Source organism: Hippocampus bargibanti, linkage group LG12, assembly GCF_051943395.1.
Source record: "Hippocampus bargibanti isolate YZ-2025 linkage group LG12, ASM5194339v1, whole genome shotgun sequence".
Taxonomy (NCBI): domain Eukaryota; kingdom Metazoa; phylum Chordata; class Actinopteri; order Syngnathiformes; family Syngnathidae; genus Hippocampus; species Hippocampus bargibanti.
In genome coordinates, this window is record NC_142745.1 from 599,436 (window position 1) to 616,385 (window position 16,950).

The 16,950-nt window shown below is 41.5% G+C and overlaps 2 protein-coding genes across 2 annotated transcripts; one reads left to right on the forward strand and one right to left on the reverse strand.

Annotated features, from left to right (window-relative positions):
- Positions 1 to 214: 214 nt before the first annotated feature.
- rdh5 (retinol dehydrogenase 5 (11-cis/9-cis)) lies at positions 215 to 7,902 on the forward strand. Its single transcript, XM_089011242.1, has 6 exons — positions 215 to 349; positions 1,437 to 1,507; positions 2,568 to 2,890; positions 3,895 to 4,153; positions 4,899 to 5,062; positions 6,341 to 7,902. The coding sequence occupies exons 2-6, from the start codon at positions 1,482 to 1,484 to the stop codon at positions 6,559 to 6,561; spliced, it is 993 nt and encodes a 330-aa protein (XP_088867368.1). The 5' UTR covers positions 215 to 349; positions 1,437 to 1,481; the 3' UTR covers positions 6,562 to 7,902.
- Positions 7,903 to 8,016: 114 nt separating this feature from the next.
- LOC148889827 (elastase-1-like) lies at positions 8,017 to 15,443 on the reverse strand. The gene is made up of 8 exons (XM_089011243.1): positions 15,392 to 15,443; positions 14,947 to 15,050; positions 12,127 to 12,227; positions 10,777 to 10,902; positions 10,043 to 10,179; positions 8,989 to 9,131; positions 8,254 to 8,403; positions 8,017 to 8,113 (listed from the first exon to the last, which is right to left on the reverse strand). Exons 1-8 carry the CDS (start codon positions 15,429 to 15,431, stop codon positions 8,102 to 8,104), a joined length of 813 nt encoding a protein of 270 aa, XP_088867369.1. The 5' UTR covers positions 15,432 to 15,443; the 3' UTR covers positions 8,017 to 8,101.
- Between the last annotated feature and the right edge of the window lie 1,507 nt (positions 15,444 to 16,950).

The window sequence follows — 16,950 nt, forward strand, 5'->3', positions numbered from 1 at the left end:
AAAACCTAATTGTGTTTGTGCACAATAAAAGAACACTTGACTGATCCCAAAGTAATGTGAAAGAAAAGAAATGAAATGTACATCCAGCAATGAGCAGTTGGCTAATCTAAATGACTTGAACCCAATGGTTCCATTTTGCCGTATTTTTCCTGAAATGTGCACAAAGCAAATGCCTGGCTGGATTTGGGATTAGCAATGGCGGACTTGTCTTAAGGGATAATAAAGCGGCAACGGCAGCACGAGTGAAAGCCTCCCTTTTGAGCGGCCTCCTTGGGTTGCAACGTGAGCAGAAACACGGGCGCAACGATACACTTCGGCACGTCCGTCACTCCTTCAAACAAGGAAAAAGGTAGGAGGGAAGTCTTTTTTCAATGATTATATGTCTAATATATTATTTTGCAAAGTATTTCTTTGATGTATTTTCCCCCCAAAAATAATGACTTTAAATTCCCAGACACTGCTGCTCCCATTGTTGCAGAAAATTGTCCAATTTCACTTCACTGGTCCAAAACTTTTGACCCACTACAAATAATGTGCAACATATTTTTTTTCATCTCTTGATGCTTGTGAAATTTCTTGACGAGCTAAATGATTTCATGCTTTTCCACAATTATAGTGTGTTCACTTTTTGCCACATTGGTGGTGTGCCAATGTAAGAGATTTGAAATACGTATCTATCTTCTGGCAATTCATGGACACTGTCTGTCATGTTTGATAGACAGTACAATCATTCAATGTGTTGTTCTTTTTGTTTGCGATTCAATTGTTATTTTAACGCCGGAACATGTCAGGTATTTGAACAGCGACAATGTCTGTAAGTAAAGAATCTGCTTTAAATCAAAATCAAGACTTTCGGAATATTCAGCGCCAGTCTTAAAAGGTCAAATCTAGCTAACTATATGCGCTGGAATCTTTGTCAAATACGCTCAGTAGAAGCCATTTTACAAATTATGGACACAACTTGTCCGGAGACGTCGGTTGTCCTTTAAATATGAAATATTGTATGTTAAATTGAAAATGATTTACAAGTCATTGTGTTGTGTGTTTATCTGTGTTTGCCATAACGTCCCAACTTCTTTGGAAGACAGTTTAGTTACGAATATAGAAGGTATGTGTTCTTTTATTGTATTTATTTCCCCAGTAATCAGGCTGGAAAGTAATTGGTTACGAGAACCTTGTAAGCAGCTCCGTCACGGGCATTACATGTTCACTTCCAAACAATGCGGTTGCCTCAGCAAACCTCACAAATGCCTTTTTGTCCTTCATAAGAGCATTACGCAAAGATTTCTCATGTGGCACCAAGCCAGAATAAACTCACCGGCGTCCACGTCGATGGAAAAAAGCCAAGCTTTGCACACGAGACATTTTTGTTTCATTTGACAGTTTTCAATGGACATAATACATATTGTATTGTTTTTCCTACGCTTATCCTCCAGGTGACCGACCACAAAGCCAATTGAGAGCCGAGAGGCAGAGGAAGCATGGACTTTGTTTACCAGCTTTTAGGGTAAGACATGTTTAGCTGGCCTGTACTGTTATGTTTTGGCATCAATTCATCCATTTAACCTTTTCATTTTTCTAAATGTAGCTTTTCCATGTGAAACCTCCGATAATAATAATAATAATAATAATAATAATAATAAGATTTGGATTGGATTTGCCTTTATTAGTCTCGCAGTGGAGAAATTTACATTTCACAGCAGCAAAGTGATGAAAGGAATGAAAGTAGAAAAACAAAATACATGAGCTGCTGGAAAGGCAGCCACTCAATAATAATAATAATAATAATAATACATTACATTTATAAGCAAAACTCTCAAGGTCACTTTACAGTCACTGGATAAAGTTTTTCTGTGGGTGAGCAGCGACAGCCACATGCGCCAGCGTTCACTCAACCCCAAAGTAACTCAAATAGATAGAAATATAGCTAGCCAGATAATGGATAGCAAATAGATAGCTATTACATAGCCAGATAGCCAACAGCTAGACAGCTCGGCAGCCAATAGCTAGCCAGCTTGCTAATGGATAGCTAATAAGTAGCGAATAGATAGGCAGATGCCACGAACAATTGGAAAGAGAAGTTTTAACAATGAGGTAGACAATTTTGTATGTTAATATGTATGCATAAAAATACGTCCCCTATTTTCCAGTGGATAAGTTATACATTTGTAAAAAACAAAACAGCCTCCCTGATTTGAATACCACACCCCTGAACGACCCATGGACACGCCTCCGAGTCCTCCCCTTGTACAAGCACCAACCGAAGGTAGACATTTTAACGGGTGGCCTTTCCACAAACTGCTAGATTTGGAACCTGGCTAATGAGCTCTTCCTGTGAAGTGGTTGACCAAGTCCTAAATTCCGCCCGAGGCGAGATTTCTTACCCCAGGATGACAATTGAACAGGCTGCGTCTGTTCATATCAAAGTGCATACAACAGGATGACACTTTTGAACATGATAACTTCTATTTTGGGGTGGATTATGCCCAAAGAATTCTGCCTAGCAACAACTAATTGACCAAAGATGCAGAGTCTACAATGCAAATGTACATCTTGACTGTGTGCAGGGATAACGCTTGGCTGTACCTCTGCGCCACCTTTGCCGCGTTGTGGACGGCCGCGTGGTTGTACAGAGACAGTCTCGAAATGGAAGACGTGTCCGACAAATACGTCTTTGTGAGCGGCTGCGACTCAGGCTTCGGAAACCTTCTGTGCAAGAAGCTTGAACGAAAGGGCTTCCGCGTGCTGGCTGGCTGCCTCACCCAAAGAGGAGCCGAGGAGCTGAAGAAGATGACGGGGCCCTACTTGAAGACGGTACTACTGGACGTGACCAGTCAGGATAGCATCCAGAAAGCTATGGAGTGGACCAAGAAGGAGGTTGGCGACAATGGTGAGCGACTTGTTAACAATAATCCGTACAGGAAGACCGTGATATCGAGCTGGAGAGAACAGGCAAACTCCAGACAGGAAAGCCGGAGCTGGGATTGAACCCTGCACCTCGGCATATTTAGTATTTTCAGGATTGTGAAATACGTACATGGCTGCCTTTACTGAGCACTTTATTTATATGTAGTTTAACCATTTCAACCTCTTTATTGATATTTGTATTCATATCTTATGTCATCAAATCCATCCTGTGTTCTGCCATCACCGTTTGGTTCGGGGCCGTCACAAAAATGGACAAAATCCCACTTCAACGGACACTTGGGACGGCGGAAAAAAATCATTGTCACCGCCCTAGCCACTCTGGAGGACTTGCACACTGCAAGAATCCAAACAAGGGTGCGGAAAATCCTACTGGACCCTCCGCACCCTGCCCACCACCTTTTCCAGCAACTCCCCACAAGCAGGCGCTACCGATCCATGCGCACCCAATCCAGCAGACATTTAAACAGCTTCTTCCCTTGTCGCCATGAACTCTCCAAACAGTAACCCAAATAGAAGTGCATGGTGCCTCCATTTTTCTGATGATGATACGTTACGTCACTGAAGAAACGCCCCTGACCGAAAAAAAAGGACACATTGTAGCAATCCTTCCATCACGTCAATGCATTTTGCTGTACTTGTTTGGTCTGAGAACTTTGTGTTGCACCAAAAAGCCGCCAGAGGGCGACAAAGCTTTCCATATTCTCCGAATCTGAAGCCATTGTTTTGATTCTCCAACAATGCAAGACGTCTTGGCGTGACATCACGAACTGGGGGCGGGACTTTCTGAAAATGCCCAATTCGCAGCTCACTTTTTTTGGCAGATGTTGGACACTTGAAGTCATTTTGATTGGTGTTTTGCATTGGACTAAAAATATCATACAGCGTGTTTTGGCTATTTGAGATGCTATCAAACGTTTTTCTGATGTCAGTTAGGAAAGAAAAAAGTGATGTCGGTTGTCCTTTAAGGGCTGTGGGGTATGGTGAACAACGCCGGCCGCTCTCTGCCGATGGGTCCCACCGAGTGGATGAAAGTGGAAGACTTCCACAGCACGCTGAAGGTCAACATGAACGGCGTGATCGGCATGACCGTCACTTTCCTTCCTTTGGTGAAGAAAGCGCGAGGACGCGTGGTCAACGTGGCGTCCGTCCTCGGCCGGGTGGCGGCCAACGGAGGCGGCTACTGCATCTCCAAGTTTGCCGTCGAGTCTTTCTCCGACTGTCTCAGGTCACGACCTTTTTCTTGGATCCGCCATAGAAAAGCTCAACATGACATTGTAGCTCATTTCTTTTCTTACTAGCTTATTTTATGGGTTTTTTTTTTGGTTTTGCTAACTGAGAAACTTTTAATCATAATAATAATAATAATAATAATAATAATAATCCATTTCATTTCTAAGCGCCTTTCAAAACTCAAGGTCACTTTACAGTCACAGGATCAGTTTTTCTGTGGTTGAGCAGCGTTCAGTCAACCCAGAATAACCCAAAAAGATAGAAAACTAGCTAGCTAGCTAATAGATAGCTAGACAGCTAATAGATAGCCAGATAGCTAATATGTTTCCTAACTCAAATGGCTAGGTAGCTAGCTATTTAGCTAATAGATAGCAAGCTAGCTAGATAGCTAATATGAATGTATGTATTGTATTTTGTACAGTGGTGGTATATAACTTCGGAATTAACTCTTTTTTTGGATAAAAGAAGATATTCTAATGTTTGTAACACTCGTATTGAATGTTTACGTCGTCCTAAAACTCAATATTGTGTGGGTCCTGCAATTTGAGCTAGCCAGCCAGATAGCTCTTATACGATATTACAGAAAAAAAAAAAGCGAATTGACTTAGCACAATATTTCTTTCTAAACATAAAGATTTGTTCCGGCTATTTATTTTAAAAGCACACATTTTTATTATTTGTCTTTCTCCAAAACTGGCAAAGGCAAAATAATAGCATGTGATTGATGACTGGGTCCACAGGAGAGATCTGAATTATTTTGGCGTGAAGGTGTGCATCATTGAGCCGGGCTTCTTCAAGACAGCCGTGACTAACCTGGAGCCCATCGAGAAGGAATTGCACCGTTTGTGGAAGCAGCTCAGCCCTGAAGTGCAAGCCAGCTACGGCGACAAATACTTGGACAAGTGTGAGTCGCTCGCTCGCCTCTTTCACTCATTCACTGTCACGGTTTGCAAGGTGGTGATGGCAGTTGTGGATGCCAAAAAGCAGGCAAGCAGGTTGGATTTGAGAAATTGTCTTGAAATTAAGTCAACGGGATCAAAATCTAAAACGTCAAAATCATCTGAACAGAAAAATGCAAAGTATCAAAAGAAAAACCAAGAGTAAAATCTGCCAAGATGAAACAACGGCATACAATGCATACAATTGCGTAGCATGACCCGACGCCGAATGGTCGTGCCGGCAGTCCTTTTGACCGGCACTGATTGGATTGGATTGGATATGCCTTTATTAGTCTCACAGTGGAGAAATTTACATTTCACAGCAGCAAAGTGATTGTAACGACCAACACCTGCGAGGCTGCAGGCATGGCTGACAGCGCTACCCGTTGGTCGCCAATCCGAACGTGGCAATCTGACACTTATCAGGACGACCAGCACCTGTGCTGGTCGTCCAGCACAGGTGCCATCATGACATTCACTGCCATTCCCAAACTTCTTTGGGAATTGAAAATATCAAGTAGAGCGCCATTCCTGAATTTGTTTTTCTTGTTTGGGTGGCAATAAAGTGCTGGTCAGACCTCTTGCAATGTTTTTCCTTTCCACAACGGGGCAGCATTTCCCTTTTTCCATGTTAGCGCTTTGCAAAAGTAACAAAAGGAAGCTGAAAGACAATTTGGAATTATTTAATAAGAATTGAAAGACAAAATATAATTCACATCAGTCTGTGATTCAGATATTTTTAGGCCAGCAGAGAAGGCCCTGCAGGCCCTGGGTCCACCGCTGTCTTGACAAGCATTATTTACTTATATTCCCCGCATAATTTTGGCGTGGTGTTATGTTGATGTGAATTGCTACAAATAGCAAAATAAGATCATATCTGCTGGCTATCTAGCTGGCTAGCTGTTGGCAATCTGGCTATCTATTAGCTATTTATAAAGCTATTCATTAGCTAGCTGGCTAACTTTCTATTTATTTGAGTTATTTCAGGTTGAGTGAACGCTGGCACGTGTGGCTGCTGCTGCTCACCCACAGAAAAAGTTACCCTGTGACTGTAAAGTGACCTTGACAGTGACCTTGAAAGGCGCTTATCAATGAAATGGATTATTATTATTATTATTATTATTATTATAATTATGTGTGTTGATGATAGATAAGGGTGTGTGGGGGGCTTAGCCTCATGTGAATATGCATTACAGGTAAAATAAAGTCAAACGACTCACCAGTCAATGACGGATGAATTGCAGACATTCGGATCCAGCGCTTGATCATGAACGCCATCTGCGATTCGGACTTGACCAAGGTGACAAGCTGCATGGAGCACGCCTTGACCGCCGTGTACCCGCGGACCCGCTACAGCGCCGGGTGGGACGCCAAACTCTTGTGGATCCCCTTGTCCTACATGCCGTCGTGCGTGGTGGATATCGGACTCAAACTGGTTCTGCCCCGTCCCTCCAAGAGTGTGTAATGGCTGACACCTGGCGCAGAGCCTGCTGTGAAGAGAGTGATACTTATCTGAAATGCTAATGAACTAGTCTAGAATTGCAAATACAGGTAACATCCGACTTACGACCGGCTCGACTTATGACCACCCGTACTTACGAGCATGACCTCCAGACCCTATTTTGAAAAATTGTGCGACCATTTTGGCCAGCCAGCATCCCACTCTTGCACAGCAATCGACTGTGTGATAGCACCAGAGGGGAGGAGTCTCTCTTCTCTTCAACATTTTGAACGGATTTCGACTTACGACCATTTTGCCTTACGACCGTTTGGTCGGAACGGAACTCGGTCGCATGTCGGATGTTACCTGTATATTTATCCGTTAGGTGCATAATGTCACTAATTTGAACATCAAATGCACCACAAATGAAATTTGGATTTCGGAGAGTGCTCAAATTGTCACTCGGTGGGTGCGTTGCATTATTAATGCTGTATTGAGTTGCCCTCCCTCTTAAGATGTCTGCTCAGGTTCCGTCCGCTCACAAAAACAAATCATGCAGCATTTTTTGCCATTTGATACGACGTGAGAGACGACGACTGACAGACCATGACTTTGATGTGGGTTTTTTAGGGTGGAAAAAAATTTCTTTCCCCAAACAGCATTCACAATCATTTGGATACTACTACTACGACGGCGACTACGACGGCGACGACTACTACTAGTACTACTACTATTACTAATAATAATAATAATAATAACCATCATCATACATTTAGGAATACTCTTGTTTTTAATTCATGATATTAGTACTGCCACACACACTCCTAAGAATTTAAAAAAAACTTTTTATATTTTTAGGACAACCCTCATAAGGATAAACAGTTTGTACAATGGACGGATATATTACAGTAAAGTCTCGTTATATCGATATCGGATATATCGATAGTCCCGTTTATATCGATACTATTTCTATGCACGCATGGAGAAAATTACATGCAAACAGGGTCGGATATATCGATAGTCCCGGTTATATCGATATTTTTTTGGACTCCCTTGAATATCGATATAACGAGACTTTACTGTATTTACAAATGTCATCTTCTTCTTCTTCTTCTTATTATTATTATTATTACTTTCTGTTTCCCCAATGGTCCAAATTTGGATTAATCTGTTATGAATGTGATGTTTTAAAACTTATTAACGCTCATGTTTCGATAGACAGTCGACGATTGTTTTCATGTGATTTTTTGTTTGTTTTGTTTTCAAGTGTGAGACTTGACCAGTGTTGTTGATGTTTTATGAGCATCCGCTAGGTGGGGCTGTACGCCTGTCAAAAAAATTAACTGAACTCAATAGTAAACAATCATTCATATATCAACTAAAGTGCAATCACGTTCTGAAATGAATGGCTTTTGGTTTTCTGTTTTTTAAGAAACAAATAGTGATTAATGTTAATGCCAAAAATGAGACCAAGCTAAATTAAAAGTGTTCAACATTTTATTCTAAAGGAATAACATATCAGGTCAGCCATGAGCGTTCTTCAGTCTCCAGTTGTCTTTTGCTTTCAACCCATTATCTAGAGAAAAAAAAGGAAAGAAGGGTGAATCATTATGTTGAAAACGACTTTCCCCAAAAAACCTAGTGTGACAAACAGCATGGTCGCAAGTCGACGAGGTCTAGTTGACTGAAGATAATATGGAGGAGTTGAATACTTACGCCGTTCATCCAGCTGATGTAGTCAGACACGCGCGTGAAGACGGTGGGCTTCCTGTAGGCGTTGCAGCCAGACGACGACACGAAGCTGGTCACGCCGTGGACCACCCACATGCCGTTCACTTTGCAGTTCAGGGGGCCGCCGGAGTCACCCTAAATCAATTGAGCACGTTAAGACAACTAACATAAGCCCACTTAAAATGTTGGGTTCATTTAAAAGAAAATGGCATTCTACAATATTTACCTCATCAAGTTATCATCATCATCATCATCCCTCCACTTCTGTGTGCCCCCTGCCCGTCTCAGTACGATGGGGGACAGAGCTTTCAGCTGCTCTGCCACCAAACTTTGGAACTCACTTCCTCCCAACATTCATAACATCAATTCTCTTGCCACCTTCAAATCCCATCTCAAAACACACCTATTTAAAATTGCATTCATCTCTTGTTTCTATTTTTAATTGTATTAAATTTATTGTATTCTATTTTGTGATTGTATTTTATTTATTCTCGTACCTATACTTGCCTGTGACTGTAAAATGTCCTTGAGAGCTTTGAATGGATCTTAAAATGAAATGTATTATGATGATGATGATGATGACGATTATTATTATTAATACTGATGCTTAGGTCAAGCGAAGGTCGATATTTGTACCCAGCCACATCATCTGACAAAAGCCAGGCTTCCATTTTTTGGGTGTTTATGTGTGTTGTGAATGTATTTGCAGATGCTTGTCACCTGGCAACCGGATTCGCTGGCGCCGCCGGCGCACACCATGGAGTTCTTGACCGAGCTGCCCCACCATCCGTAGCTGGAGCACGTCCGATGGTCCACCACTGGGAGGTAGGCCTGCTTCAGCTGGGACGACAACTGACCTCCGGCTGGACCACGCACAGGGAACATAAATGATGGATTATTACCAAACAGAGGAGGACATTTCGAAGTAAACCAAACTACCATAAAAAAAAATTAAAAAAAATGTAAAACAAAAATATGTAAACATGACTCTGAACGTTCCCATAGAAGCACTTTGTCACTAACCCTCAAACTATAACTCTGCTGAAAATGAGAAAATGCTAACTATTACCAAATGAATGTGAACTCATTGCTTGCCATTTCAAAATAGATTTGTTGTTCAGGTTTTACTTTTTCTTGCGGAGGGTCGTCGATAAAGCGCTGGTCAGACCTCTGGCAATGTTTTTTAATAATAAAATAATAATACATTTTTTCATTTATAAGCGCCTTTCAAAACTCTGAAGATCACTTTACAGTCACAGCATCAATTTTTCTGCGGGTGAGCAGCAGCAGCCGCATGTGCCAGCGTTCACTCAACCCGGAAGTAACTCAAATAGATAGAAAACTAGCTAGCCAGCTAACAGAGAGCCAATAGATAGCCGGCCAGACAGCCAGCTGACCAGCTAGATACTCATAGAGCTAATAAATAGCCAGCTACATAGCTAGACAGCTAGCCAGATAGCTAATAGAGCAAAAAGATAGCAAATGGATAACAAAGAGATAGACAGCTCGGTAGCTAGATAAAAGATAGCAAATATTTTCCCATCCAGCAGGAGGCATCATTTCCCATTTTTTTCTTCTGCTAGTGCTTTGTTCCAGCTTCAGCTGTTGTTAAAGCGCTATATCAACCAATATGGATGTATTGCATTGTATTTTGTACAGCCGCCCTCGTGTCAAGCTCATATAACTCCAGACTCATATCATTTAGGAATTAGCACTTTTTTAATGGTGATCGCCATCATCAAACAGCGAAGTAGCCAGGGATGACTGTACTCACTCTTAGTGCGTCCCCATCCTGTGATGTAACAGGGGTTGTTGTGGGGCAAAACATGGCCAGAGGGAGGGATGGAACCCAGCTGGACGTAGTTGTTCAGGGAAGCCTCAGAGGACAGACGCAGCAGAGCAATGTCATACCTAACGCAGAATGCAGGACAGAAACATTTTGGATGGGAAGCTTCAGGATGCGTTTCGGGATGTGGGAGAACTGAGCGTCGCTCACTGGCAGAGATATCAGACACTGTGGACAGAGACTCGGAACCAGAAAGATTGTCCCTACTGCCGGCAGGAAACGCAGTCATCTATGACATACGTCTGAATTCTTCGTCCCTCTGCCAAGCTATTTATTGAGAATACATGCAAATTAAAGTGATACTTTAGTAAAACATAGTTTTCTTGATTAGAATACCACGCCTCTGGACGTTCTGAGCACCAACAGATGTAAGCAGTAAAACATTGTGTTTCCCATGAACTGATAAGTTTGTAACCTGGCTAATGAGCTCTTCCTGTGAAAAGGAGTTTGAAGTCCTAAATTACCCCTGTGGTAAGGACTTCCCCAAGTCGTAAATGACTCCTGTTAAATTGCTGTGTCCGTTGACCTGATTGTCCCCAGGTTGCCCGTGCTACACTTGTGTATTGAGTCACAAGTGTTGACTACGCATACAACAGCATGCACCTTTTAAATAGGATCACTTCTTATTCTCTAATCTCTACCATTTAATGTCTATCACTCACCCTCCGGCAACGTTGTTGGAGTTCCATCTCGGGTGGAGGTAGACGCGACTCACGCTCATGTACTGCTCTCTGCCCTCGTGGCTGTTGATATTGTGGTCTCCCAGAACCACACGCCAAGTCCTGGAACTGTAGCCGTACGCACTTTAGATTAACTCATTCACTGCCATTCACAAATTGATTCGGGAATTGCGCCATTTCCGAATTTGTTGGGGTTTTGGTTTTTCATGCTTGGGTGCTGATAAAGCATTGGCTATGGCCTCTAGCCATGTTTTTTTCTTTTCCACAAGGGGGTAGTATTTCACTTTTTTCCATGTTAGCACTTTGTTCCAGCTTCAATAAATGTTATTTATAAGCGCCTTTCAAGCGCTATGCAGATGCTCCCCTATTTACGAACATTCGAGTTATGAACAACGGTACATATATCACATTTTTGTAGTAACATATGTCGTATTCTCTCCAGTTTTACAAGTACATATCTTTACAGAGTATACATTTTTATTTTTCAGTACAAACAAATACAGGTTACTCATACAATCCGGACACATACTTGTATAAATCTTAAACATATTCATACCTTATTACATGTTTATCCAGTTTATGCTGTACAATAGTTAAAACGTTCTTTTAAAAACTTGTTTTTAGAACTGGAACAGATTTTTTTTTACATCGATTATAGTGGGAATTTATGTTTCGGTTTTTGAACAAATCAGTTTTCAAACACGTTTCTGGAACAGATTAGGATCGAAAACCGATGCATCACTGTTGTGCTTTCATAACTTTGCTGCTGTGTTACTTTCGGGTAGAGTGAACTCTGGCGCAAATGGCTGCCGCTGCTCACCCGCACAAAAAAAAAAAATCCTGTGAGTGTAAAGTGTCCTTGAGAGTTAGAAATGAAATGTATTATTTTTATTTATTATTCCATCCAAAATATAGCACTGAAGCAACTTACAAACAAATTCACCTGGCGAACGACAGTTGAGAACGTATCTTGTTCGTAAATTGGCGAGCGTCTGTATAACCAAATATGTCTTGCATTGTATTTTGGACCGCCACCCTCATTTCAAGCTCATATAACTCCAGACCCATATCATTTCGGAATTAACTTTTTTGTTCTGATGAAAAAGAGAGCCTAAGGTTTCTTACGATGCATTGAATGTTTATGTTGTCCTAAAACTCAATATTCTATGGGTCCTGGAATTGGAGTGACAATGACAAAAACCCTGGCACTATAGGGTGAACACATGTTGGCAAATTATCTGCCAGTGAATGAGTTCATGAAAAGTAGTGCATAAACTACAAGTACACTTGAAAAAAACATGAGAGAATTAAAAGCCATATTTGGTTCCTCACCGGTCAACGCAGTGAGCAGCGGTCATCACCCAGCCTCTCTTGATGAGAGTTCCGCCACAGGTGTGGTAGAAATTGCTGCCAGATTTGTACTGAAGAGAAATCTGCACAAAATAGAATCAAGTGTTACAAAACGTTTCGTTTTTTTTTACATGGACATGAAAATCACCAAAGGTACGTGTGATTATTTCTTCTTATTTTATTGTTGCATTTATCTCGCAAAGTCGGTGCTGTTAGACAGTCTGCAGGTGGATGGATGCATGGAAATGTTGCATGGAAGGTGTGTGGAAATGTCGCGTCTTGGAATTGAAGCGGATTGACGTGGGACAGGAGATTGGAGACAATCTCTTTTTCGTCAATGGATGCTACAACTTTGTCTTTGCTTTCAACATTTAGCTTGGAGCAGACATGCACATTTCACCATGATGTCCCTGATCCACTGGTGAAAAGGACGCGTTGATCCTCTCGCATTTCATCTACAACTGGTTAATGCAACAAAGAAATTGCAGAAAGTGCTTGAGGTTGAATGACTCTCTGTGTCTTTGTGTTGTCATATTATTTTGTTTTTTTCTTGTTGTTTTGACTTCAAGACGGCGCCACGAGAGTGGCTGCCTCTACAGCAGCTCCTGTATTTATTTGTTCTACTCCTTCCTGTTCCTGTTCCTTTCATCACTTTGCTGCTGTGAAATGTCAATTTCTCCACTACCAGACGAATAAAGGCTCATCCAATCCAATCCAATATGGGCTTGGCATTGAACCCTGTGGTACGTTACACAGCAAAGCAAATCGAAGGAAAATGGATATTTCACCCACTTTTGACATGTTTGATCTGGATGGAAATGTGGAGAGGATAGCATAGATCAGGGGTGGGCAAACTTTTTGACTCGCGGGCCGCATTGGGTTCTAAAATTTGACAGAGGGGCCGGGCCAGGAGCATTTGGAGGGAGTGTTTGGGCCGGAAATACTCCGAACAAGTTATGTCCATAATTTATAAAATCACTTCAAATGACTTCGACTGAGCGTATTTTACAAAGATTCCACAGCATATAGCTATAGTTTACGTTTTAAGACTTGCGCTGAATATATGAAGTCTTGTTTTCGAGTTGATGACGATCCCCATGTGACGTCACGTTTGGACCGCCCCTGACCGAGAAAGCGACATACAATGCATTTTGGGTACTTTGTTTGGTCTGAAAACTTCGTGTTGATCTGTGTTGATGGCGAAATTAGAAGGAAAACACATAAATAAAGCGATGGTGAATCGTTGTGTGTTGCACCAAGACTACTATTTGATATTCGCTGACACAAATTCCCAGCTGACAAATCAGCCCATTTCCAACGGAGCTTGGGCGCAATCTTCTGCTTTTTCTGGGTGCTACATTGCTGTCATTGACGGCTCGAATTGATATGGGAGGACTCCTAGAATCAATTGCAAACATTTATGCTTTCCTCTTCAGAAGAACAAGAACAAGAAAACATCTTCTCCGAATCTGAAGCCATTGTTTTGATTCTCGAGCAAGGCAAGACGTCTTGGCGTGACGTCACGAACAGAGGGGTGGGACCTTCTGAAACTGACCATTTCCGGATTCATTTTGAAGTCATTTTTATTGGTGTTTTTCATTTAACTAAAAATATCAGCCTGCCTGATTTGGGTATTTTAGATGCTATAAAACGTTTTTCTGATGTCAGTGGGAAACAAAAACAAAAAATGGTGCCGGTTGTCCTTTAAATGTAGTATGTACAAACCTCATAGCACAGTAAAAACACTACAACCCAATTTATTAACTGTCTTTCAAATGTGAAAAATATCCCTGATCAGTTAATAAATTTGTCTCAAGGAATATGCAAGATATGGCATTTACAGACTATTTCGCAGATACTTGGAGGAGGAAATGGAAATAGATTAAAATAACATATGCACTGTGATTTATCAAGATTGCGTCTGTTTTTAACAAGTTTCCATCGAAGGGGCAAAGAAATCAACATTTATTGAAAAATGGAATCACTTTCAACATTCAAAACATATTATTACACAACGAAATATTCAAGCTCAATAATACCTACTTGTGTTAAATTCCGCCAAATCATAGATGGTTTGTCCTGACCGCGCGCTCAACAAACTCCTCACTGACGCTCTCGCCGTCACGCGCAAACAATACACGTGTACCGTCGCCGAGCACACAAACATCGACTACCTGCAGTTGAAATTTGCATACTCGGCTCGGCAGCCAATCAGAAGCCTGCTTCTTTCTTCCGGACTTTCGCAAGCGTTACAAAGTCGTGCAATTGCATGTCATTTTCCAAAATAGATGCACAGAACCTCAAACTAGAAGAAAGATTCAAAATAAGCTAACAACATATGTGACGCTACAAAACGTAAATTTACATTAAACCGTGACTGTAAAGTGTACGTGAGACTTATGAAAGGGGCTTAATGGCTCGTAGGAATCAATGCAAACGTTGCATTGTGCACCACAATGACAATCGACTACTGTAGCAAAATTTACAGCCATGCGCATTTGATGTAAATTAAGCAAGGTAGCATTTGAAGTTGGTGCATTCTTGATTTAAAAAAAAAACTTTATACTTTGTGACAATGTTTCTTATTGGGATTGGTCTCATTTTGCTTCAAGTTGGGAAAAATGGGGCAGGCAACTTTTCAGTTATCTGCCCTGTTGTTCGCTAGCTTTTTGTCATGAGTTTTAGACACTGTTTGTACTATAATTTGGGCAAGTTCGGCGGGCCGGATTGAAAAGCCTAACGGGCCGTATGTGGCCCGCGGGCCGTAGTTTGCCCATGCCTGGCATAGATTGTGTCCATTACCTGCCAGGGCCAAGAGTTTGGTCTTGCCACCTCGCCTCCGACAACTCTCTCTTCAGCTTCATCGTCCTCCAAGAACCTCGGCTGAGGCTCCAGCTCAGCGAGTACTAAGCCCATCAAAAAGTGTTGAATTGGGGAGAAAGATCAATATACAGTCAGACCTCAGTTTACAAACTTCATTGGTGGCGAAAAGTGTGTCTTCCAAATATTAATTCCCAATAGGAAACCATTAAAATGAGAATAATCCGTTCCCAGGTCCCCATAAAAAATACTTTTCTACTAAATTAGCTTCAAAATTACACAAAATAGACCTCATTTTATGTATAATAAATGTGCTATTTTATTGTAATTAAAGAAATGTCATTTTATTTACCTTTGTGATGGTCGTTGACCGACTCCTATACATGTATGTATAAAAATCTATAGAATAAATCAGAAAGATTCTTACCCAGAGCGGCGAGAGTGGTCAGCAAGAGAAACCTCAACATGTCTGCAGTTGCCTGAAAAAACACGTAATGCGCTTGCTTTTTTTTGTGCCTTTTATATTGACGGGACGGCTTGTCTTCAACGTGACTTGTTCAACGCCACCTGTGCGGATCTCACACTTATCGCCATGTGGGCAGAACGTTTCATTTGTAGAAGTGCTGACTTAATCGCTTTAATCTGGTTTCCGTTTTTCCTGCTTTTTTTTATCATGAGGTCTTAACTGGACTGAATTAAGCTTCACATGGGCCAGACTTTGAACATCTGTTCAATCCAAGATCTCCATGATAAAGTCTCCCGTTCAAGATATTAATATGTGATGACAATATCTGAAATAGTTATGTGGTACTTGCGTGCGGTTGTATTCAGTAACCCACTGTCTACTAGCTTTTTTTCTGCTATGCTACAAGATAGCACCGAATTGTAATTGGCTCGGCGCACCGGATGATGAGGCTCACCTTCAACGAATGAAAAAAGTAGCAAAAATAATATCTAAATATGAAAATCGATGAAAAGGTTTCTTCAGCCGTCATCTGTACTTTTTTGAAGGTGTCGGAAGGGCCAATACGACCAGTCAGACTTTAGTTCGCTGACGAAGCCTCTTGGATAGGAGGCGAAACGGCCGAAACCTTTCAAATTTGTACAGATGACGGCTGAAGAAACATTTTCATCGATGGACCACTCCTGTACGACTGAGAGCTTACACAGACGTAAATATGAAAATGTTTTTCAAATACGTATAAGGCACACCACATTATAAGGTGCTACAGTAGATTTTGGGGATATGCACTACTACTTCTAAAGGGGGAAATTGAGTCTGTGGCTTTTGACAGTAGATGCAAGACCTTAATATGACTTTACATATAAGGCGCACCTGCGTATAAGGCACAGGGTCATTTTAGGAGAAAAAAAAAATCAAGGCTTTTGGGTGCGGAAAATCCGGCAAGTGTTGCAGTTCCATTTTAGTTGTGTTATAAATGACAAATGAATAATCGTACATGGAGTTTACCTCCATTTACTTGCAAATACTATGCTCAAATAAAGAGAATTGTATTTTCCGGTGTATAAGGTGCACCGGAGTATGAAGCGCAACCACACTGAATGGTGCCTTTCCAAACTTTTACAAACATATACAGTGGTACCTCGGTTTTCGAACGACTCACAGTTCCAACAAATCGGAGTCCGAACAAAATATGCTTCGTAGTTCGAACACCAATCGGATTTCGAACGCCGGTACGCCGCGTGAGTGAGTGCGTAGGGTGGGATGCTGAGCGGCGGACGGGTGTAGATCGCTCTCTTCGTGACCAACTGTTGTCGCCTGCGGACTTGCTGCGTTTTGCTCTCGCGTTTAATATAGATGTACGAAGAGTTTGAGCGCCTTATCATGCCTCCAAAGAAAGTAAGTGCTGCTACAAGTTAAAAAAGAAAACTAGTGCGTACAACTATTGCATTCAAGAAAGAAATAATCGCAAATTATGAAGGAGGTGCGCGAGTGTCTGTCTGATCTGGCTCTGTGCTCACACT

Bases quoted from the DNA above. Each gene is read 5' to 3' on its own strand.
- LOC148889827 (XM_089011243.1), bottom strand. From the start codon at position 15,431: ATGTTGAGGTTTCTCTTGCTGACCACTCTCGCCGCTCTGG. The intron at 15,051-15,391 runs GTAAGAATCTTT...TGATGGGCTTAG, and splicing joins GACCACTCTCGCCGCTCTGG to TACTCGCTGAGCTGGAGCCT. The intron at 9,132-10,042 runs GTGAGTACAGTC...TGCGTGGTCCAG, and splicing joins AGGATGGGGACGCACTAAGA to CCGGAGGTCAGTTGTCGTCC.
- rdh5 (XM_089011242.1), top strand. From the start codon at position 1,482: ATGGACTTTGTTTACCAGCTTTTAGG. The intron at 4,154-4,898 runs GTCACGACCTTT...CTGGGTCCACAG, and splicing joins TCTTTCTCCGACTGTCTCAG to GAGAGATCTGAATTATTTTG. The intron at 5,063-6,340 runs GTGAGTCGCTCG...GATGAATTGCAG, and splicing joins CGACAAATACTTGGACAAGT to ACATTCGGATCCAGCGCTTG.